General features: G+C 42.5%; 2 protein-coding genes and 2 non-coding genes across 6 annotated transcripts in view; 2 read left to right on the top strand and 2 right to left on the bottom strand.

Moving 5' to 3' along the window:
* The window catches only part of MYO5B (myosin VB), a 340,352-nt gene extending 330,952 nt beyond the window's left edge, over positions 1–9,400 (top strand). For both annotated transcript variants that reach the window (XM_045459496.1, XM_045459497.1), the window contains 4 exons: positions 1,069–1,354; positions 1,976–2,150; positions 4,139–4,219; positions 9,041–9,400. In XM_045459496.1, coding sequence (XP_045315452.1) covers positions 1,069–1,354; positions 1,976–2,150; positions 4,139–4,219; positions 9,041–9,193 — 695 coding nt within the window. In that variant the 3' untranslated portion in view covers positions 9,194–9,400. The remainder of the gene's footprint in view (positions 1–1,068; positions 1,355–1,975; positions 2,151–4,138; positions 4,220–9,040) is intronic.
* A 10,634-nt stretch (positions 9,401–20,034) lies between these two features.
* Positions 20,035–20,117, bottom strand: LOC123588632. The gene has a single exon (XR_006707946.1). It is a non-coding gene; the product is annotated as a small Cajal body-specific RNA 18 (non-coding RNA).
* A 77-nt stretch (positions 20,118–20,194) lies between these two features.
* LOC123588636 lies at positions 20,195–20,337 on the bottom strand. Its single transcript, XR_006707950.1, has one exon. It is a non-coding gene; the product is annotated as a small Cajal body-specific RNA 17 (non-coding RNA).
* Positions 20,338–20,566: 229 nt separating this feature from the next.
* The window catches only part of ACAA2 (acetyl-CoA acyltransferase 2), a 34,156-nt gene continuing 30,440 nt past the window's right edge, over positions 20,567–24,282 (top strand). The window contains exon 1 of one of the 2 annotated variants that reach the window (XM_045459791.1): positions 20,567–21,080. In XM_045459791.1, coding sequence (XP_045315747.1) covers positions 21,065–21,080 — 16 coding nt within the window. In that variant the 5' untranslated portion in view covers positions 20,567–21,064. The remainder of the gene's footprint in view (positions 21,081–24,282) is intronic. The other variant, XM_045459792.1, reaches the window with a different exon arrangement.

The following is a 24,282-nucleotide window of genomic DNA, read 5'->3' as shown; positions in this document are numbered from 1 at the left end:
TTGTGGGACAAAAAGCAAGCACATGCAAGAGAACACGGTAGTAAGCATTGGTGCAATAAGTGTTGAACACTCTGTCCAAAACAGTGTGCTGGACACTTCACATGAAATCAGATTGAAAAAATAAGAGCCATCCTTTTATAAGTTACGAGAAAAATGACATGTGCACGCATCACTCCGTGTGTTCCATAAAGGCCAGGGAGGAAATTGTCCCTTGGACCTATGCTGTAAAGCTTTCACCCAGGTCCTTAAAACACAAATAGGTTGTAGGTGAATTCCAAGTAGCACAGGGTCCTTCATGCCATCCAGAAATTCGTCTTCTAGGATATGTTTCATTCCATATCCTTATCCCTTTTAGAGGGATATCTTTTAGAGGTAACAGGCTTAGGGAGAACTGGGAATACTTCACGACTCAAAATAATGGGATGGTTAATAGCACCAGTTCTGGAGTTGGCCGTACCTGGGTTCAAATCCTGGCCCTGCCAACTCCTAGCATTGTGACCTTGGGCAAGTAATTTAACTTCCTTAGGCTTCGATTTCCTGATCAGGAAATGGGTTGTTGGAAGATAGAAATGACTGAGCTTAAAGCGCTGGCACATAGTTCAACATTGTGCAGTATGACAGACCAGCTAACCTAAGATTTATATGGTCAGTGGCTCATATCAAAGAGTTGTTTGAACATCAGGACGATCTCAGGGCCTAGGGCCAAGTCAGTGGGTGGACCAGGACTACACCCAAGTTGCCCAGTTCTCAACTTTGGACCCCTCACAGAAGCCAGTACAGAACTGAGTAGCTACATGCCCATTATCTTTGTCCCATCACCAACAAGCTTAAGTGAAAATTTGGTCCACAGATTTGATCCAAGATTTCTCTGTGGAAATTTTATTCCACATAGAGACCAACACATTAGAAATTCAGTTGCTAAATGCTTTCAGTTTCTGAGCACATCAATATCGTGTGCCGGTAGACGGTGGCATTGCCGAAGCCCAAAGTACTAGATGATCTGAGTGGTCCGAAAATGGGTCGTCTCTGGGAAACCTGCAAGCTTCTCTCATCCTGCTTTTCTTTCAGTTTCTGCCATGTTGGAAAATGAGAGCATTCAGGGTCTATCAGGTGTGAAGCCAACAGGCTACCGCAAGCGCTCCTCCAGCATGGTGGACGGGGACAACTCCTACTGCCTGGAAGCCGTCATCCGCCAGATGAATTCCTTTCACACAGTCATGTGTGACCAGGGCCTGGACCCGGAGATCATCCTGCAGGTGTTCAAGCAGCTCTTCTACATGATCAACGCTGTGACTCTCAACAACCTGCTCCTGCGGAAGGACGTCTGCTCTTGGAGCACAGGCATGCAGCTCAGGTAGGAGAACGGCACCTCGCCCTCGCCACACTGTTGGAGGGGCCCGCACGCACTGGCTGGAGTCGAGCACAAGGCCTTTGTCTCTGAAAGTGGAATCCAAATCTACTGGTGACGGTCAGTATGTGACTCAATTCCATCACCTGTCATCTGTTGGTGGAATTCAACAACACAGAGTTGGTGACCTGGTAAACAAATGAGTTAAATGCTTGAAAGGCATTTATATACTCTAAAGATTATAAAGGCAACGTGGATATGTCAGAGGGAAAAATCAATGAGTTGAGACACGAAGGCTCACACAGAAGCATAAATATGTTTGTGAATGTTAAGTACCGTTTATTTTAATTCAATCTATATGATGTTTCATTTTCCCATTAACTTATACAGACGTTTCAGGGACCTCATTTTTGCTTGATTTTAAGCACCCGTTCATTCATTTATTCATTCAGCAAAATGTTACTGAGCGCCAGGTGCTTTTCAGGCTTTTGCCTACGTGAGCTAATGAAGGTGAAGACAATGATCACACTATTGGCAACTAGGCCACGCAATGAACACAACAGGTGTGCTCGCCCCAGTGAGTTAGGAGGACTGGCGTAACACAGCTCACTTTGCCTTGTATCTAAGGTACAATATAAGTCAACTTGAAGAGTGGCTTCGGGGAAGAAACCTTCACCAGAGCGGAGCAGTCCAGACCATGGAACCTCTGATCCAAGCAGCCCAGCTCCTACAGTTAAAGAAGAAAACCCCTGAGGACGCAGAGGCCATCTGCTCGCTGTGCACCTCCCTCAGCACCCAGCAGGTATGACCGTGGCTACCCCGCCAGCTCTGGCGCTCGACCTTCCCTTCCAAGTCCGTTCTGGACAGTGGGTTATTTGTGCAGTGGATGGGATTTCCTGGATGAAGTAAAGACCACCTTGGTCTTTGAAACAAGATGCCACTGTTCCCCCAGTAACTTTCTAGTCCCTCTTGGTCACTTAGATAAGATAATGTAAGCCCACAAAACAGTAAGCTTGGGTGAAAACATTTTTTGGTTGTTATTTTTTGGCTTTTTGTTTGTTTTTTGAGAGAGTGAAAGTGCTCCCACACACACACACAAGCCAGGGAGGGGGAGAGGGAGAAAGAATCTTAAGCAGGCTCCACACTGGGTGGAGGGTCTCCCAGGGGTCTCAATCTCACAAGCATGAAACCGTGACCTGAGCCAAAATCCAGAGTCAGATGCTTAACTGACTGAGCTATCCAGGAGTCCCTATTTCTTTTAATTTGGTTCATTTTTTAAGGTAAAAACATTTTTAAAACACTATTCTAGAATGTTTCTCACTAGAAATTTTAACTTTTGTTCAGAAATGGGCAGCATCAGGCATTAAATCATTTTCTTTACAACTCTACTCTCATTATGGTCATGTTTCCACTTAGAATCCATTAGCATGATTTTAAGTAGTCATTAGGAACCTAGAGACATTTGAATGTGCCTTTCCTCCCTGCCCTACCCCGGCCAAGTCGTATTTGTATCAGGACTCCTTTGCAGAGCTATTACCAGTCTATCAAAAGATAAATCCGGACCACACACATGGTGTCTTGTCCTCCATCATGGTGTGCCCATTTGGAAATTTGCCCACACATGGTGGCCTCACAAAACGAGATCAGCACAAGGAAATCAGACTTTCTGAGCTAAATCATGCACCTTCTTCTCCCTATCCAACACCTAAAGAACAAAATCCAAACTGTGTATTGTAAAGTAAGTACACCTTTCTTCATCTCCCCCATTAACTGCTAAAAAGATGAAATGCCAGACTCTTAAGAAAAATGCTTCTGGCATAAATGTACGGAGAGTTTTCAAACTTTATCCCCCTTTTAAAAATATTTTGCTTTCAAAAGTTTACTTCTAGAATTCAACTGGCATTGCTTTGCATTTGGGCAGGCTACTTCCACTAGACAATTGGTAGGCAGACAGGAGATTATCCCCTGTTAAATAGGAAAAAAATCTGTTCCTTTGTAAGTGATTTTGGGGGTAGTGAGAGGTAGATACCATATATATATATATATATATATATATATATATATATACACACACACACACACACACACACACGTGTGTATGTATATATGCGTATATATGTATATACATATGTATATATGTGTATATATATATAAATATACACACACCTTATATAAGGTAAGATGTCCAGTATTCTTTAAAAGAAATGTTTAAATGACTACTAGATAAGAGGCTGAGGATTTCAGGGGCACCTGGGTGGCTCACTCAGTTAAGCATCCGACTTTGACTCAGGTCATGATCTCACAGTTCATGAGCTTGAGCCCAGCATCAGACTCTCTGCTGTTGAGTGTGGAGCTTGCTTCAGATCCTCTGTCTCCCCTTCTCTCTGTCCCTGCCCCATGTGTGTGCATTCTCTTTCTCTCTTTAACAATAAAAACATTTTTAAAAAATCTGGGGTTCACCTGGAAGGTGAGCTTCAGCGGATTTAAAAAAAAAAAACTGAGGATTTCAGGCAACCTTTTCTTAGAATCCTTATCTTACAAGCAGGAGCTAGAGGGGCGGGTGGGGATATAGGAGGCAGGAATCCAGTAAGAGGGTTCAGATCTACTAAACGAAACCTATGGACTGTAGCTTATTAAGTGTAAGACTCCCAGGTGTCGCTCCAGCTCCGAATTGTGGGTCTTGTCTAAACGGGATTGTGCTCCTGTGCCGATGTCCTATATTCTCTGAAATTAAAAATTCATCTTCTGTTCCTCTAGCTCTGTGCTAAGCTTTTGTTTTAATTCCAACAGATTGTCAAAATTTTAAACCTTTATACTCCCCTCAATGAATTTGAAGAACGGGTAACCGTGGCCTTTATACGAACAATCCAGGTGAGTTTTAAAAATCTTCATCAATTTTATAAAATCTTGGTCTAAACCTACTAAAGGAAATCAAAGTTTAGGTTTTAGCCTTGCTTCTCTTTATTAATAAATTTTTGGTTATATTCTATGCCAAAGAACCTTACATTCTTAGGCTTTCCCTTTAGGTAAACACTAACCATATCACCTATAAATAACTTTATATATATGATATACACACACACACAAGACTGAACTTTTATCATCTCTGCTCAGATTTTAGACCTAGTCTAAGTATTATTTGCCACTATCACTTCACTGAACTATAGCACCAAATAGAATTAACAAAGTAAGCAGAATATCTGCCCCACCCATGAACCGAACTAAGAAATATTTCTTAAGAAAACAATTTGAGCTCTTTAGTCTTGTCTCTAAGACTTATAATATTTGCCCTTGGGAATACGCTTGAGAGAAAATATATTAGGGAAATGATTATTTAAATCTGTCTTGAGATTATGGGATTTTTTTTTTAACTTAATGATGAGCTTCCTAAAGCTGAGCCGTAGAGGATTTGAGCTGAATGCCTAATTTTTATGTGTGACTGTGGCTGATAGCATCTGCATAATGAATCACATCCAGATGACTCAAAAACAGTGATAGTTTCTCCTGTTGTTATAAATGGGGAACATCTTGAGGAGATACAATACTTTCTCATGCCTCCAAACCTCTTTAGCTAGTGAAGTGACACCAACATAGGAAACACAGATAAAAAGAAATGGAGGCAAATGATCAGAGGAGTCAGGAAAGGGGGATTAAAATCGGGGTTTATCAAAGACACTGAAGAACCTTGAGAAGACATGGGGTATAAGAAGCTATTCCCTTTGACGTATACTTGGGGTTCTATTCAGAGCACCTTACAGCATTTCATTGTAGAGATCCAGGGATAGAGAAAGTCAGCAATGGCAAATAAACAAACTCCAGCATTGTGTATAAGTAGAGAACAGACACCTGCAGGTCAAGGGCGGGAAGCCAAGTCAGATAGAAGGTTGTTCTTCCAAGGGCAGGAGAGAAAATGTAGTGACAGGCAGACCACAGGGAAAAGCAGACAGAGGTTTGACCTACACGGCTATTTCAAGAGGCAGGGACACTGATGTGGAAAGATCCAGTTAGGACACAGCTGTAGTCAGCTACTGAAATTAGAGCAAGAGTTTGATGACAGAAGAGAAGCTACTGGGCTGTCTGACTCAGCGCTGATTTTTATGGGGCAATGATAATTTACATGAACCAAAGTATGAGTTTAGGAAGTTTTATTTGGCTTTAAATATCTAAGACACACACATCAGAGGGAGAGCTGGAACTGCTTGTTGACAGAGGCACTGTTTAGGAGAGCAGCCAGGCCAAAGGTCAAAGAATACTGCCATGTCAGACTTTGGCTTTGAACTGAGGGCACAGACAAAAGGCAGCAGAGGTTGAGCAGATGGCCTCTGAAGATCCAAGTCAGGTTCTGAGTCTTCTTCAGTTACCAATTTCAGTAGCTGGCAATACTATCAAAAATTTTCGGTTTTGGGGGTGTCTGGGTGGCTCAGTTAGGTAAGCGTCCAACTTCAGCTCAGGTCATGATCTCACAGTTCATGGGTTCAAGCCCCGTGTCGGGCTCTATGCTGACAACTCGGAGCCTGGAGCCTGCTTCGGATTTTGTCTCCCCCTCTCTCTCTGCCCTTCCCTCCCTCCCCTCACCTCTCAAAAATGAATAAACATTAAAAAAAAATTAAATCGACAGCTGGAAATTGAAAGCATTTTCCATTCATTCATTGTCCATATAAGTACACCTTTATGCGCTCCACAGCCACCATAGAATCCCCTCTCAATCCTATGCCCACACTGATTTTGTTCTAGAAACCTGTTTCCCAACACTTTTCAAACACTACTGTGTTATTACTGACCTCAGCCCTGCTTGAAGGCTTTAGAAAACCGGAGGTGCTAGGAGCATTAGTCAGATGTGATGTGCTAATGAATGCGGGGGGAGTTTAGCAGATCAGCATCCTCAGCCTTCTCCAAAACGGGGAAATAATGAAACCTGTAGAAAGTTACAACATGTTAAAATGTTGTCACTACCTGAGGCAGTGGGTGTGGCTTCCTAACAAGGGGGAAAGCTTTCACAGTTGAAGCTCGTAGGAGACGACCTGTGTTTTTACAGATTCAGGCTGTGTTAATTTTCCTCTTGGAAGCACTCTGAACCAGTCTCAGCAGCGTTTAAATTTTTTTTTTCCACGTTTTTATTTATTTTTGGGACAGAGAGAGACAGAGCATGAGCAGGGGAGGGGCAGAGAGAGAGGGAGACACAGAATCGGAAACAGGCTCCAGGCTCTGAGCCATCAGCCCAGAGCCCGACGCGGGGCTCGAACTCACGGACCGCGAGATCGTGACCTGGCTGAAGTCGGACGCTTAACCGACTGCGCCACCCAGGCGCCCCCTCAGCAGCGTTTATAAAAGTACAGTTGCACCTGGGTTCATGGTTCAGAGGTTGATGGGATGTGCACAGGCAGAAGGTACAAAGGAACATATAAAGATCAGAGCAAACATGGGACTCACCTAGTGCCAGAAACCATCCTATGTACTAAACACGATGTGTGGTCTATCAGTAATCACATCTGACATGCAGCTACTGGTATTCTGTGTGCCTGCCTAGATTTTTATGTTCCTTGTTACTGCCTGTGTGTGTGTGTGTGTGTGTGTGTGTGTGTGTGGTTTTCATAGTAAACCATTTTGATTCCCTGCTTTCATTTTCTGTATATATTTTTTTTAGTTATTAGTAGTCACCTTGTTGATCACAGTTAACATCTGAAACTCTCAACAACCTAATTTTATTTATTTTTGAGACAGAGACAGAGCATGAACGGGGGAGGGGCAGAGAGAGAGGGAGACACAGAAGCAGGCTCCAGGCTCTGAGCCGTCAGCCCAGAGCCTGACTCGGGGCTCAAACTCACAGACCGCGAGATCATTACCTGGGCTGAAGTCGGACACCCAACCGACTCAGCCACCCAGGCGCCCCACAACAACCTAATTTAAATAATACCAACTCAGTTTCAGGAGTATGCAAGTTCCACTGCTACCCATCTCTGTCCTTCTGTTGTTATTTTGTTATTGTCACAGGCCACATGTGTTCCACATATGTTCCCATTGACAGAAATTTATCATTGTTTTCTGTATCTGTATAAACTGTATAGGAAAAAGGAATTACAAACCAAAAGTCCGCTGCTGGCTTTTACATTTACCTATGTTCTTTATTTCTTCTGTGGCTTTGAGTTACTGTCCAGTGCCCTTTTATTTCAGCCTGTAGGACTTTCTTTTGTTCTGCTTTTGTTTATCTGGAAAGGACTCCATTTCCCCTTCATTGTTGAGGGATGGTTTTGGATGTAGAGTTTTTGGTTAACAGTTTCTTTCAGGACTCCCTTCTGACCTCCATGGTTTCTGATGAGAAATCCATTCATAATCTTCCTTGAGGACACCTTGTTGTATGCAGGGGTCCTTTCTCTCTTGCTGCTTTCAAGATTCCCTCCTTGTTGTTGGGCTTTGATAATTTGACTCTAATGTGTCTCAGTGTGAATCTTTTTGATCCCACTTGGGTCTTTTTTTTTTTTTTTTTATCTTGCTTGGAGTTTGTTGAGTTTCTTGGAGGGGGGAGAGAGGGGTGTCTTTCATCAGATTTGGGACATTTTTGACCATTATTTCTTCAGATATTTTCTTCCCCTTTCTCTTTTCTCTTTCTGGACTACTGTGACATATACGTTGTATGCTTTATGGTGTCCCACGGGTCCCTCAGGTTCTGTTCGCTTTTATTCATCTTTTTTCTATGTGTTCCTCCAACTGGATAGTTTCAGTTGCCTTATCTGCAAGTTCACTGATCATTTCTTCTGCCTGCCCAAGTCTGCTGTTGAACCCCTTTAGTAAACTGAAAAGTTTCCTTTCAGTCATTATACTTTTCCTAAAATGTCTGGCTGCAAATAGAGGGGGAAGGGAAAGAGGCTTAAATCTTCCAATTGATGCCACTGGGGGAAGCCACCGTCTCCCAAAAGAAGCCAAAATCAAGGCAGGCATTTGTGCCAGTCCATCAGGGAATGCCAGACCAACAAGTGCACAACCCCAAATTTTTGGAGGACAAGCTTCCACTGCCTGCCCTGCCACACTGGCCAGCTTCTCCAGGAGTGTGGGCTTTTCCCCCAACAGCTGCAAGGGGCTGGAGACTGGGGAATAGTGGCTGGTTCATACATACTGCTCTCTTAGTGAACATAAGCAGCCTCCCCCTTCATCAGGCATACTCCTGCTTGTTGTAAGTGTCCAGTCAGTTTCCAGAGTTCCAAGAGAGTTGATAGCAATTGCTTTCTCCAGCTCAATGGTTGCTTCAATGGAGGGACTGAGTCCCAGTGCTTCCCACTCTGCCATTTTATATGCTGTCACTTTCCCCATTCCAGTTTACAGATGAGAAAACTAAGGTGTAGACAGGTTCAGAAATTTGCCCAGGGTGGTACCAGATCAGAGCTCAGGCTGTCTGTTTCCAGAGCCCACGGTCTTAACCACTTCACTACAGTACCTGTCCACATGATTTGCACCTGAAATGTAGTTTTTCTATTCTAGCATTAGGGGAGAGCTTAAAGTCATCTCTCCAACAAGCCTACAACAGGGCTCCTCTCCTGCCAAATAACCCCAGGGACAGGGAGGCCACGTTTTCCCAAAGCCCAACCTAATTGTGTTAAATATTTCCATGATACACGCTAATTCACTTTTGTGAGTTCACCTAAACTGGCTATCTTTAGGTGTTTTAAGTATTTTACATGGTCTCATTCTTCCCCACAGGCACAACTACAAGAGCGGAATGACCCTCAGCAACTGCTGTTAGACTTCAAGCACATGTTTCCAGTGTTGTTTCCATTTAACCCATCCTCTCTGACCATGGACTCCATCCACATCCCAGCATATCTCAATCTGGAGTTCCTCAATGAGGTCTGACAAGGCACCTTCCCACCTTTGGCTCCATTTCCAATGAGAGTAAGAAGGAAACCTATACTGTAAAGTGAATTCAAGGATCTATTAAATCTTTAAAAGTGGATCACATCAGAGACTGAGAACCTGCACACAGTGCTGAACTATACGAAATAAGACACATCTGTCATTATTTTTTGTACCTACTACTCAGAATAAAACACTTGAAATATGGACAGTTTTTTTAAGTATATGATTTCAGTCTAAATGAGTTCATATTATAATAATCTACAGCCACCAAGCAGTCCCCATGGCCATATAAAAGGTGCCAATCTATAAAATGGAAACTGCCTAGTTTTGATCTTTCCATATAACTGGAGAATGCCCAAAGTAAAAGAATATTAAAAATATGTAAATCACATAAATTGCCTTCAGAGGACTTTTAACAAATAATGGTACTAATAACCCTGATACTGTTGCATACTGGATAACATTTTTCCAGGTCAGCAAACCACAGGTGCAGATGAGTTTGTGGGGAGATGTTCTGAGAACAAAAATACAGGGGCCTTGTGAGAAGCTTTTCAAAAATATTTTGAATGCCTGGTGATGCAGAGACGGTGGTGTAACTGACCTCCCAATGAAACATTCCGAGTACTGGGAAAACAAAATTATAAGACTCAGTCCTTAATGTGCTTAAACCCTTTTTGCATAGTCTTGGGTTTATGAAGGAATAATGCTAAAAATGCTGTGGTCCCAAGGGGGCACCTGGGTGGCTCATTTGGTTGAGCATCCAACTTCTGCTCAGGTTATGATCTCGCAGTTTGTGAGTTCGAGCCCTGCATCAGGCTCTGTGCTGACAGCTCAGAGCCTGGAGCCTGCTTCGGATTCTGTGTCTCCCTCTCTGCCCCTCCCCTACTCACACACTTTCAAAAATGAATAAATGTTAAAAAAAAAATTTTTTTTCAAATGCTGTGGTCCCAAACTTAAAATGTGAATAAGATGGAAAGATATTCTTTGCTTCTAATGCTAGTCCAATGAAAATGTGCATAAGCTAAATATTAGAAAAGAAAACCAAGTTTCATTTACAGATTAAAAACCAAACAAGTTCATATGAAAGCCTGCAATGCCCTTAATGCCATAAAACTTCCAATAAGAGCATCGTATAATTCACTGTAATTCCAGATGATCAAAATAGTAAAGGAAAAAAACTTCATCTTGAAAACTGGATTATTTGAAAAAACCTTTTTAAAAAAAACTTTTTAAAATCAGGGATTATTACCCAAGTTCTTTGGGTTTGTGTATGTGTGTGTGTTCTTTTTAAAGAGTGAGAATAACCTATGTCCCCTTTTCAGGTTATTTTCAATATTTTTTTTTAAATTAACACATAAACATCAGAAATATCTCTGCTTTGAAAAAAAGGATTAAAGAATATTCAGTGAAATATTACAGATTTTGTTTGTTGCTTTTATCAGTTTTTCCCTTGCCTCTTCAAAGGAGGCATTGGTTAGAAAACCCTGCATAGTTCTCCACGCCCACTTTTTTTAATGATTTTTTTCCATATTTCTAGTAGATTAACAGTATGCTGTTCCCATGACCAAACACCATCTGTTCTGCAAAACCAAGGAGAGCCTATTACGCTGAGAAGATAAGACTTCTCCGTGAACTTCAGGTAGAACATCCCCCCTATACACACACACCCACACACCCACACACACACCCCACACACCCCACACACCCCACACACCCCACACACCCCACACACCCCACACACACCCCACACACACCCCACACACACCCCGTTACTCAGCCAGGCAACTAGGAAGGCTCCCAGAAACATCACACACTCCAAGCCCTGAATGGTCCTGCATACTGTGCCCTTTCGGCTCCACTTTCTCTGCCATTCTTGCGGCTGCTGGGGTAGGACAAGGCCCAGCACCTGGGCGAAGACTCTTGACCATCCTGTCCAAATCCGGGTCTCCAGCGTGACCCCTCCGCAGTAAACATGCTCCTCTTGGCTATCTGCAGAGCTGTGCCTGACCCTCGGCCCAGTACACTTAAGTTCATCTGACGCCCACAAAGACTTTGGAAGGCCAATCTAAACCTACTAGGTCTGTGGCTACCTCTTTTTAAAGTTGTTTATCAAGTATAATTTGCTTGTTGCTGCACTTTAGTTTAAAACGGAGTCTCTCATGTAAGGACTGTCCTTAATCTTCAAGATAGCCCCAAATGGCTTTGTTTAGAGTGTGTTAAGGAGTTTGAAGGGCAGTGATTCCATAAAAGCAATGGTTTACTGTCCTTACATTCTGTCATACATCCTCCTCCTCTCTATCCCTGTGGGTCACTACCTCTGCTGTCATTGGTTAATCACTAGGTGCCAAGGACTCATTTAATAAAAGCTTGGCAATTAAATGCAGGGTGGGAGTGGGGGTGGGGCATTATGAATAGTCCTCTACTTAGTCCAAGAAATGGCAGATTAAGTTCTTTTCCAGAAAAGAGAAATTTCACTGGAGCTATGTTTAATTTATGCTTTAAAAACAAATGGTCTTTTATAGAGCACTGACAATAAAGAAATACAGTGATCGGTTAATGTTTCAATCGGCCCTATTTAACACTTGGAGACTGGAAGGAGCATCGTCAGAGAAACTGAATCACTTATTAGCGTTTTTATTTTTCGCATTTTTAAAGTTAAACATTATCCACCTTCATGAAATCAATGACTTAATGTAACTTAATTCAACATCAAGATTTGAACTCTGCACTAGATAGCTGTCTTTATTTTTTACTGTTTCAAATTTAGTTGACACCCCTCTCACCATGTGCCTTCGGCAGTTACTAAGATAACTGAGTCGCCAATTATTTCTCTGGAATAAGTGTTGCCGTGGGAAGAATGTTAACATTCGACATCATGGTGGAGTTTTGATTGGTCTCTTGAAACAGCATTTTAAAGATTACCCAAGAATCAAATATTTATAGACAGTTTGTGTTTTAAGTATTAGAGGGAGCCTCTCTGCTTACTGGCAGTAATGTGCGTGATGTACCTATTAATAATCAGAGCTGACAACAGATCTCCTCCGTGTGTTCTCCCTGGATCGTCATAGCTGCGGTGAGGTGTATGGTACCTGGAGAGCAGAGTAGACCCAAAGGAAAATATCGTTCTTCCCCTTTCAGTAGGACTTTCTTCCCTTGATTGTCCTATACCATGAAATTTTCAGGCTTTTATAAAAACAAAATAAAACCAGGAACTTGGAACCCTTAGAAAAAAACACTGCTGCCACCAATACACCACTATTTAGAGTTTTAATGCATTAAGATTATAGTGAATAAATTAGAATCCCTTTCTTTTGCATCTATGTAATTGTTTTCATACGTTTGACCTAATTCTAGGCAGCAAGGGATATCCTGAATTGAAGCACTTCTATCCTGCCTATGGGACTAAAGGGTTACTACAGTGTGACAGCATGGGGCAGGACCCCATAGTTTATCCTCATAGAATATTTCTCTGCAGTCAACTTCTCAGTTAATTTGCTGCATGAGCCAAATAGCCAAAATTCCTTTTTTTGTACATGTTGGTGCCATAATTAGAGAATTAGGGGGTGTAGAAAAATTAGAGGTGAATGCCAATGACAAATATAGAACTGGGTTTTTTTCTTATAAAGGTCATTAGATACTAAAGATTGGTTTTCCTAAAGACATTTCTAATTCTAATAAAGGCAATCAGAAGTGAATTTAAGCTACTTTCTAAAACGATACTGTATCAGAATAACCCAGATTTGGATATAACATTTTGCCAGCAACTGATGTTTAGATGAAAGACTGCTTCTCTGTAAAGGGTTCACCTCTAATCCTGGGTGAATCTAACATTGTAAGAGGAAATACTACTGATAAAAATATTTTTTCATTTTGAAAAATCTGTAAACTACACCTTTGTTTATAGAAAGATGCTTGTATTAGTCACTGTAATATTCAGCTGTGGATAAAAATTTGTGGAAATAAATACTTTTGAATAAAGTGGTGTGCCACATCTAAATGAACTTTAAAACTCTGAGGCTATCTATTGGCTGAAAAGTTTATTTTTTAAAAATTTTTTTTTTCAACGTTTATTTATTTTTGGGACAGAGAGAGACAGAGCATGAACGGGGGAGGGGCAGAGAGAGAGGGAGACACAGAATCAGAAACAGGCTCCAGGCTCTGAGCCATCAGCCCAGAGCCCGACGTGGGGCTCAAACTCATGGACCGCGAGATCGTGACCTGGCTGAAGTCGGACGCTTAACCGACTGCGCCACCCAGGCGCCCCTGAAAAGTTTATTTTTAATGCCTGCTTGAGAAACTTCATTCCAGGGCCCCCTACGTCCAAACACGCACCATGATCATTTAAACACGGGGTTGGCAAGCTTCAGCCCACGTGTTGGAGGTGGGGGAAAACTTTCCCTGTAAAATAGCAGACTTATTGAGCAATTACTTTAAAGCTACAGAATTCAAACAAGGTAGTTTGGTGTAGGAAGACCAGTAGATCCATGGTACAGGGCACAGAGCCCAGAGATCGACTCAGTCCTTTGTATAACTTTGCACATGGCATTAAAAAATAGTGGGAAAATATAAGACCTGTATGGAAGAGTTTATAATGTAAGTGAAACAATGACAACCTGGAGAAATTCTATCACATTTACAGATCGGAAGACTCAATACCACAAAAGCGTTGTCAGTTGTCTCCAAGTTGATCTACGTACAGAATCAAAAAATCTCAACAGTTTTTTGGTGAAAATTGACCAGCTAATTCTAAAATTGACATAGAAATGCAAAGACCCAGGGATAAGGAAAACCTTCCTTCAGAGAAAGAGAAAACTTTCCTGACGAGCGTCAAGACTTAGTATAAAACTTCAGTAATTAAGATGTGTGGAAAAGGCACAGATAGGCAAATTGGCCAATGGAACATTGTAGCCCAGAAAACGACACTTATACAGAAGCACGGGTGCGTTTCTTACCTACAGGAGCACACACCAAAACGCCCTGGAAATCTTTGAAAGCTACATCACAGCCCCACCCATAGGTATAGAAATAAGGCTTCTCTGGGGATGGTGCCCTTCAACACCCATCACCAGGAACCGCTATGAAGTATTTCATGACACACAAATACTGGTCAGTAAAAAGTTACCTGTGAAACCCAACTTCCAACCTGAGAACGGGCTCCCCCTCTTTTCTGAGTGGCTGAGGGAAGAATAAACTCTTCAGGGCAGCTTTCACCTCATACCCAGAGAGGTCTAGGCTTACCATCAAGACCTCAACACGAAAACCGTCTGCAAAGAGCCAAAATTTCATACAGGACACACTTAACGACTTAGAGTTGAGAAAGAAAATCAGCCCGACATCCGGGACCTGGTCTTGCTCTTAGAGCGAGGCCTGGGTGGCGTGAGAAGCAGGACAGGCCCTACAGTGTCTCCCTTCACACCAAGTCTCACAAAACAACAGACAGGGTCGCTCTCTGAATAAGTGAGACAACACAAGACCACTTGGTAGTTCTGTCTAAGCACGAAGACAAGACCACTGGCAAATCACACGCTGCCACGCCTGTCCTCTCCCAGCCAACGGGAGTGAATGCAACTTCACCAGCTGCCATTAGTTCAGCTCAGACCCGCCTCCTCCTGGATAGGCTTATATTACCCAAAGACTTGTTCCTACTTCCAGACAGCACCCAACTCAGAGTGAAGCCCTGCTTCTCTGGACTCTCCCCAAATCACCTAACTACCTCCTAACACCCTCTCACTGAGATGCCTCTCCACCCCCTAAGCTCTGCCCCTGCTCAGTGATCTGCCTGTAGTAAAGCCCGCACAGAACCGCTCAAACAAGGGTGTGTTCCAGGAGGAGTCTGGCTGAAGGGCATCAACAGAGTGTTTCTCCCCATCCACCAACATGAGCAATTTGCAGAGTAAAATTAGAACCAAAGAAGTATAGACATTTGCCTATGGCTATATCACTAAGTGTAATTCTAAGCCTTGGTAAGGATGTAGACACTGCAAACAACTTTTAACATGTGGAGGAGAAAAACACAGATATATATCCTTCACCTCAGTTTGTGACAATGTCTTAAGGTTATTACAATACACCAAGATTTGCGGTAAACTTGAGAAAGTTCAGCAAATCGGCGTCTATTTCGGTCTACATTTCATTTTTTAAAAATGTTTATTCATGGGGCGCCTGAGTGGCTCAGTCGGTTAAGCGTCCGACTTCGGCTCAGGTCATGATCTCGCGGTTCGTGAGTTTGAGCCCCGCGTCGGGCTCTGTGCTGACAGCTCAGAGCCTGGAGCCTGTTTCAGATTCTGTGTCTCCCTCTCTGTCCCTCCCCTGCTCACGCTCTCTCTCTCTCTCTCAAAAATAAAGATTAAAAAACATTTTTTTAAAATATTTATTCATGAGGGAGAGAGAGAGAGAATGAGAGCAAGCAGGAGCAGGGGAGGGGCAGAGAGAGAGAGGGAGACACAGAATCCGAAGCAGGCTCCAGACTCTGAGCTGTCAGCACAGAGCCCAACATGGGGCTCAAACTCATGAACCACAAGATCATGACCTGAGCTGAAGTCTGACGCTTAACCGACTGAGCCACCCAGGTGCCCCTACATTTCATTTCTGATGTGCTTGTTTAGTAACTTGAACTTTCTGACGAGTAGGTATTTGTTGTGAAGGCAAAACCACACCAGAGGTAATAATTGCCTTTTTAACGATCAAAAATTGAAGTTGTCACCAAAGCAGATTAACAGTGAGCACATATGTAATATTCCAAACTATTGAAGATTAGCAAACTCTCTTCTTTCATTCATTCAAATTCATATGCTCATTTTGAAAATTTTTTCTATCTCCTAATGACTACACCAGCTCTCCCTAGTTTCCATTACTGAAACTACTAAAGCCATTGCTGCTTAAGCTACCATTAATTTTGAGTATTATAGGATGTTTAAGTATAGGAAAATTATCCAGAAAATGTGGGAGATAAGGCTGAGGCTTAATATTTATGAAATCTTAATTAAATCTTAATATTAGAATTTACAGGTTTACAATAGAGTGGCTGATTTCCAGTTTTATACTAAGCTACTTGTTTTTCCCAAAAATAAGTACAGAAATAATACATTTAAAAAAAAAATACTGAAAGCTAAATGTCTAAGACTTTACATCTCATGAGAGGTTTCATGTCTAGGCCAAAAAAATTATAAAATAATTTGGATATACATACTTAGTGTCATATATATTGGCTGTATGGCTAAACATGAAAAGGACTACATATTTTAGAAAATAATTTGTTTCAGATAATTTTGGGGCTTACTTGAAAGATCCTTTTGCATTCTTATATTGAGAAAGTTAAAAACCTATAATAAAGTTATAAAAACAAAATAATAAACAACCATACACTCTTGATTTAGATTCCCTAATTGGTAATATTTTGCCATATTTGCTTTCTCTCTTTCTCTGTCAGTATATTTGTATGCATTTTTTTTTTCTGAGTCACTGGAAAATGAATTGCAGACATCCTTATTCTTCACCACAGCTGCTCCTAAGAAAAGAGGACAATCTCCCACATTTCTACAATAAAATTAACACCAGGAAAAGTAATGTCAATACAACTATCTCATATAAGTTATATTAAAGTTCCTCCCAAATGTCCCAATTCTGTTCTTTTGAGTTGCTGTTTTTTTGGTTGTTTTGTTTTGTTTTGTTTTGCTTTGGAGTTTTTTGGTTTGTTGTTGCTGTTGTTTTTTAGAGTAGTTGCTTTTAACCCAGTTTCCAATTAGAGATCCCACATTGCATTTAATTGTTAATCCCTAGTTCCTTTAATACCAGATTTTTTTTTTTTTCCACAACATCGATAATTTTGAAAACTTTAGGTCAGTTGCTTTGCAGAACATCTCTTCTTTTGGATTTATCTGATTGTTTCCTTAGGATTACATTCCAGTCAGACATTTTTTGGAGAGATCCCACATAGGTGAGGTTGTGTCCCCAATGCTCCAAGGGGATGTATGGTGTTAGCTTCTCCCATTATTGGTGATGTTAAGCTTTGTCATTTGGTTAAGGTGGTAATATTCCCAAGATTTCTCTTTTGTGAGGGTACATTTTCCTCTTCATGATACTCTGAGACTATGTAAATGTCCTTACATATATTTACAGGTTCTTATATATGTAAACCATTTACCCAAGGATTTTAGGATCCATCGATTTTAGTGACATTTCTTTTTTTTTGTTTAATGTGTATATTTTTGAGTCAGAGAGTGAGTGGAGGAGGGGGAGAGAGAGGGGGAGACACAGAATCCAAAGCAGGCTCCAAGCTCCAAGCTGTCGGCACAGAGCCCCACGTGGGGCTTGAATCTGTAAACCGTGAGATCATGACCTGAGCCCAAGTCGGACACTCAACTGACTGAGCCACCCAGGCACCCTGTTAACCCATTTTAAATAAATGTTGACACTGGATTCAGTAACAAATTTGAGCAATTGCACAGTACCTTTCGTCTAACCAGAGGACACTGCTAAAGCAGAACTCTTGATTGACAGGGAGTGCAAAATGCCAGAGCTCCAACTTCTCATTCATGGGTTAAGCTATACAAATCCAAATTCATCATAGCAATTTAGAGATGTCAGTATGCAATATGAGAGGGTGTAGGTTGCATAAAAGTCTGTGTAATTGCTAGTACAGGGCTTCGTGCCTGACACTGAAGGTCACTTACCCAACAGCCTTTTCCAGCTTTCATCCTTACTGGCAGAGCCTGCTTTCCAAGACAGAAATTGAAAAACACAGACCTGTTTTTCCAGCCACTTTTGCAACGACAGCATGGGCAAACAACTCAATTCTGGCCGATGAAACAGAAAAGAAAGATGTCCCTTCTTGATAAAGACATGGGAAATACTCACCTTCCTCTCTTTGAACATGGTTTTGTGCAGACATGATGCCTACAGCTGTAACAACTAAAAGCCTGAGTGCTTGATGACATGGTAATGCTTGGAAGCTTCTTGTTATGTGAAACAATGAAAACTTTATTGTGTAAGACAGTTTAAGTCAAGTCTTCTGTAATTTGCAGCCTAAACCATCTGAACCAATAATTAGCCCTAAAGGAAAAAATAAGCCTTGAACACAGGAACTATAATGGCAAAAAAATACTAACACTGGGTTACTAGCTGTCACACCCAAATCAAGTTTGAATGCCCCAAGGTTTCCACTATATGCAATGAAATAACTTAACTCCTGTGCATCTGCAATGGTACTTGCTCTGTATCACCTTTGAGAAAATTAAAAAAACTGTCACTCAAATCGTTTCCTGTCGGAACCCTGGTCAAGAAAAGGTAAATATCTAGTACTGACTCATTGCCTCACCTCTCCACCTGCCTGAGACCACTTTATCTCACCCACACCTCCTCCCCTGCAGAAAAAAGCAAATAAACCTTCTGAACCTGAGCCATCATACACTGAAAGTAACAGGATTTCTTCCCAAATACAGTATTTCTTCCTCTAAAGAAGATTCACTTAACATTCACCTTTCATTTTGTACAACATATACCTTAGCTAATGATACCTGTCCTCTCTTCTACCCTACTCCTCTATTCTATATCCTGTAAATGCCAAAGACAATACGGGCCTGGGGCATTTGAGGATCAGGGCTCAAAATTCTAATTCAGCAATTTTCTAGATTTGACGCCTTGGCAAGTTCTTTGGTTTCTCTGGGCCTAAGCTTCTTCATTTATAAAATGAAAAAGAAAAACAAAACAAAACATCTATCTCCTGGGGTTGTAGAATGACCCTCAGAATTTGCCCAATGCATATAAATTGCATATTATTCCATTTTATGTAATTATTGTACCACCTGGGTGTAAGAATTATAAACAGTGTAAGTGCCTGGCACAATGCTGGGCACACAGTATCCAAAAGATGGTAGCTTTTATTACAACTCCCTGTTAATCATCAGAAAATGCAGGTGTAAAATATCATCTAGCAGATGGGATGCTTTGACCTCAGTCAGAATTCTATTGACTACATACATTTGTTGTGAAAAAGTAGGTTGCCTTTTTTTTTTTTTAAGTTAATAACTCTCAGAACATACCTATGTATTAAATCGACTATCAATTTCCAGCATTCACACAAATTAAAGTAACAGGAGAAAAGGAATAAATCTGAGGGTCTTTTTATTTTTACAGCTGATGGCAGTTTGGGTTACAAGAAGGTATATACTTGCGCAATTCAACCAATTTAAAATTTGCACATGTGACCACGTGGAAATTCTGTCTTAAGCAAAGCTGTAAATGTTGATGTCTAACGTGACATGAGCCAAGTGTTCATGGACTTAAGAGTATAACTTAACCCTCTCATGTGCCATTTCACTTTCCTCCATTTTCAGTTACCCAAAGTCACTTGTGGTCAACCAGGATCCCCAAAGCAGATGATTCTCCTTCTAAGGTGTCAGAAGGTCAACGGTAGCCTAAGGCTGTGTCACAATGTCTAGTCCTTTACCTCACTTGACTTCATCAGGTAGACATTCGATCACCTCATGTTATCACAAGATATTTTGAGAGATAAAGACCACATTCAGATAACTTTTATTACAGTATGCTGTGTGCTATTGTTAATCTCTTACTGTACCTAAATTATAAACTTTATCATAGGTATGTACATATAGGAAAAAAAAACATAGTATATATAGGACTTGGTACTACTTAGTTTCAGGCATCCCCTAGGGATCTTGGACCGTATCTCCCTCCCCTCTCCCCGTAAGCAGGGGAGGAGTCCCTGAGGGTTCACAGAAAACCTCAAGGCAACCCACGGCAGCTTCCCAGGCATAGGAACCTGGCCCACCCCAGAGCCCTGTGGCTGCGCCTCCGCCAGCCTGGTGTCCTGTTCGCCCCGGTCTCAGTCAGCTGTCAGCACACACTCCATCACCTGGTTCCTAGAACTCAGATTGCGCAGTGGTCACGTCATCATCGACCAGGGCTCACAGTTACAGCGGCAGAGGCCTTCCTAAAGCTCCCTCATCTCCAGCCTACCCGCTGCCCCTAATCTCCCGGCTCCCGGTCCCCAGCCCCACTTCGCCGTACACATTTTCATAATCTTTTCAGGCTCCGGGCTAGCGGCGTCGCCAGCAACGGGGCCTGATCATATAAGGAAAATACTGCGAGCTCATCGGAGGCTATATCGGGGGCTCGGGGCGTCCCTGCCCTAAGACACTCACTACACTCCCTCGGACGCCAACCTCCCCACCCCACCACCCCCCTCGGCCTGCCAACTGGCTTCCAGTCCTAGGGTCTCTCTCAAACCCAGGGGCCTAGGCCTCCAGCGGTCCGCGCAGCCGCACTCCGCAGCCAGCCAGCCAGCCAGCCCCAGCCAATCCGCTCGTGCCGTCCTCCACGCCCTGCCCACCCCCCCCCCATTTCCGGCCAGCGCGGGCCAGCGCCCCCCATTCCTCTGGCCTCTTCCACCTTGTGGCTGTCTCGGCGTCGGGATACCTGGTCCAGTGATGATGGAGATTTGCTGGGGGATGAAGGGGAACATTAATTACAGGGGCGAGTAGAGGGGCCAAGGATAGGATGGACAGGGTAGAGTCAAATCATCCTCTCGCTTTAGAGGTAAAATCTTTAAAAGCGAAAATGTGAGCGGGAGATGCGCTGGCAAGGAACGCTCTTTGCTGCAAGGCCCGGCTGCTGGCAGAGTTGTGGTTCCCACGCTAATGCGCAAACTGGGTGGCGTGTTGTCTAAAGGGAGATAAGCTCCCTCCAGGCAGAGGAGGCCGCAGCCAGCCAGCCAGGCCCGCCAAGTGAGTGAAAGGGCGAGGGCGTGGCTTCGTGGGGCGCCGCCCTCACGTCCTTAAGTTGGGGTGTGGGCGCGCGCCTCTCTGAGTCGCTGGACGAGATACTCTGCGCCGCGTCTCGCTCGCAGCCATGGCCCTTCTCCGAGGTGAGCGCCGCTAGGGTTTTATCGGCGGCCAGGGGATTTGCTAAAAAGCCCAACCAGAAGGGATTGGTCGGGTCTAGGAGAAAACGTGCTTGTAAGGCACTAGCGACAGCAGGGCAGTTTCCAGCTGAGGGCTGAGGACAAGATTTGCCAGCTTCTGATCTTGAAGGTCAATACCGTTCTTTGCGTAGACCCCGCCCCACCCCGTTAGGGGAACTGGGGCGGTGCCTTAAGCACCCGGCGGTCTAGGGCAGGGGATTGCATCGCGGAGGAGCAGCAGCCTCTGACTTGGTCCGGGGTGGGGAAGGGTTATGGGGGAGGAATTGATGGTCTCTTAGGGTCATTTCTGCCCCAGTGACCTGCTCCACCAGATGTGTGGTGGTATTCTGTTGGAAGACCAGCTTGCTCCCTTTCCCTTCCATTACTTTAGATTGACTGACTCCAGGAAAGTGCAGTCACTGAGTACATAAATAGTAGGGTTATTAACTTTAAAATATATATATATATGTAAACTGCCTTCTTATAACAAATGGTCACAGTCTGGAATTTTAACTTTAAGGAACAAGAAGAACCAATCCCCCAGTTTTTTATTAACACACATCCCAGTGCTTGGTAGGTGGTTGCTCCCAAGGAAGAGTTGTCTCACCATTTGGCTTTGTTGGCAATGTTTGTGTATCCCTTCTAGGCGCCTAAGTATGGCTGCCAAATTACTTCAGAAACAAGTGAGTGCTTTTAGCAGCATTTGTTCTTAGTTTGTTCTGATTGCTCCTTGCAGTTGATCTGGTTATATGAGTTAATATTTACCTAACAGTGTGACAGAAAGGAAGGTGGAGTTAATCCTTTGCTTTCTAGTAGCTTTCCACCCCCACCCCGCACCCCCCATGCTGTCATATCAGCACACCTGGCAAGCCCTTTGGCAACCACTGACCTTTTCACTATCTGGGTAGCTTTGCCTTTGCCAGATGTCATGTAGTTGAAATCCTACATTATGTAGCTCTTTTAGGTTGGCTTCTTTCACTTTCCAATGTGCATTTAAGCTTCCTTCATGTGTTTTCATGATTTGATAGCTCATTTATTTTTATTGCTGAATAATATTCTGTGGTATGGATGTGCCACATCCATTCACCTACTGAACAACATCTTGGTTTCTTACAAGTTTTGGCAGTTATAAATAAAGCTGCTGTGAACATTCATGTGTAGGTTTTTGTGTGGATGTAAGTCTTCAACTCATTTGTATAAATACAGAGGAACAATGATTGCTGGTAATACGGGTAGAGTATGTTTTGTTTTATAAGAAACAGCCAAAATGTCTTCCATAGTGCCTGTATTTTGCATCTGGCAGCAACGAAATAATTTCTTTTGTTCTACATCCTCACCAGCAGTTGGTGGTGTTAGTGTTTTGGATGTTAGCCATTCCAATACTTGTATAGCAGTATCACTGTTATTCTAATTTGTACTTCCCTAATGACATATGATGTTCAGCGTATTTTCATACGGCTATTTGCCATCTTTATATCATCTTTGGTGAGGTATCTATAAAGATTTTTTGCCCACTTTTTAATTGGGTTGTTGGTTTTCCTGTTGTTGAATTTTAAGATTTATTTGTGTATTTTGGATACCAGTCCTTTATTAGATAAGTGTTTTGTAAATATTTGCTCCCAGTTTGTAGCTTGTTCTTTTCATTTTTCTTTAATGTGTCTTTCGAAGAGCAAAAGTTTTTAATTTAAATGACATTCAACTTAATCACATTTTTCTTTCATGAATCAGACTTTTGGTGTTGTATTTAAAAAGTTATTGGGGCACCGGGGTGGCTCAGTGGGTTAAGCCTCTGACACTTGATTTCGGCTCAGGTTATCATGTCACGGTTCATGAAATCAAGCCCCCGTTGGAGCCTGGAGAGCAAAGTTTGCTTGGGATTCTCTCTCTCCCCGTCTCTCTGTTCCTCTCCCAAGGGCTTGCTTGCGCACGCATGCGCACATGCACTCTCTCTCAGTCTCAAAATAAAGAATAACATTAAAAGTTATCACCAAGCCTGAAGGCACCTAGATTTTATCCAGTATTATCTTCTATAAGTTTTATAGTTTTTCATTCTACATTTTAAGTCTATGATCCATTTTTAAAAATGTTTATTCATGTTGAGAGAGAGCACGCACATATGCACACACAAGCAGAGGAGGGGACGCAGAGCCTGAGGCAGGGCTCAATCCCACGAACCGTGAGATCATGACCTGAGCCAAAACCAAGACATGGATGCTTAACAGACTAAGCCACTCAGACGCCCCAAGTCTGTGATCCGTTTTGAGTTAGTTTTTATGAAAAGTTTAAGGCTGTGTCTGGTTTTGTTTTGTTTGCATCTGGGTGTCCAGTTCTGTTGAGAACATAAGTAAAATTATACACCATAAGATGGCCCACAGGACTAACATAAGTTCTAGTTCCTAGCTTAGAGACTCTTCCAGGTTCTTCCTGCCCTGCTTGCCATGCACCAAATACTACAAATGAGGAATGCGGTTGTAATAGACGATAAATTGTCCCCCGTGCTTGTGCTCAGGACTCAGATCTCTGGAGAAGGATCTCCTCTGAGCCTGCCAATGTAAAATAAAACTCCGATCCACCAAGATCTCCGAGTGTCGCTTGTTTTTTCTGACAGTGATCCAGCCTGGTTCTGTAACAGTTCCTGCGTCATTTGCTGAAAAGACTACCCCTTAATCCATTGAATTGCTTTGTTCCTTTATCAGACTTTGTTCCCCTATCAGACTTTGTCAGACTTTGAGGTTCTGACCCTTTGTTATTTTTCCTCTTCTCCCGGTTGGATAATTTGTTTTTACCTGTGTTCCAAGTCACTGAATCTTTTTCTTTTCCTTTTTTTTTTTTTTTTTAATGTTTATTTATTTGTGAGAGAGAAAGAGACAGAGTGCCAGCAGGGGAGGGGCAGAGAGGGGGAGACACAGAATCAGAAGCAGGCTCCAGGCTCTGAGCTATCAGCACAGAGCCCGACAATGGGTGGGCTTGAACTCACACACCGTGAGATCATGACCCAGGCCAAAGTCAGACACTTAACGGACTGAGCCACCTAGGCGCCCCTGAATCTTTCTCCTTTTATTTCCATTCTTCTGTTAAGCCCATTCAGTGGATTTTTTATTTCAGATATTTTTCAGTTTTGGAATTTCCATTTTGATTTATAGTTTCTATTTTTTTTACCGTTTAT

Source organism: Leopardus geoffroyi, chromosome D3, assembly GCF_018350155.1.
Source record: "Leopardus geoffroyi isolate Oge1 chromosome D3, O.geoffroyi_Oge1_pat1.0, whole genome shotgun sequence".
Lineage (NCBI taxonomy): Eukaryota > Metazoa > Chordata > Mammalia > Carnivora > Felidae > Leopardus > Leopardus geoffroyi.
This window is presented reverse-complemented; position numbering and strand designations above follow the sequence as displayed.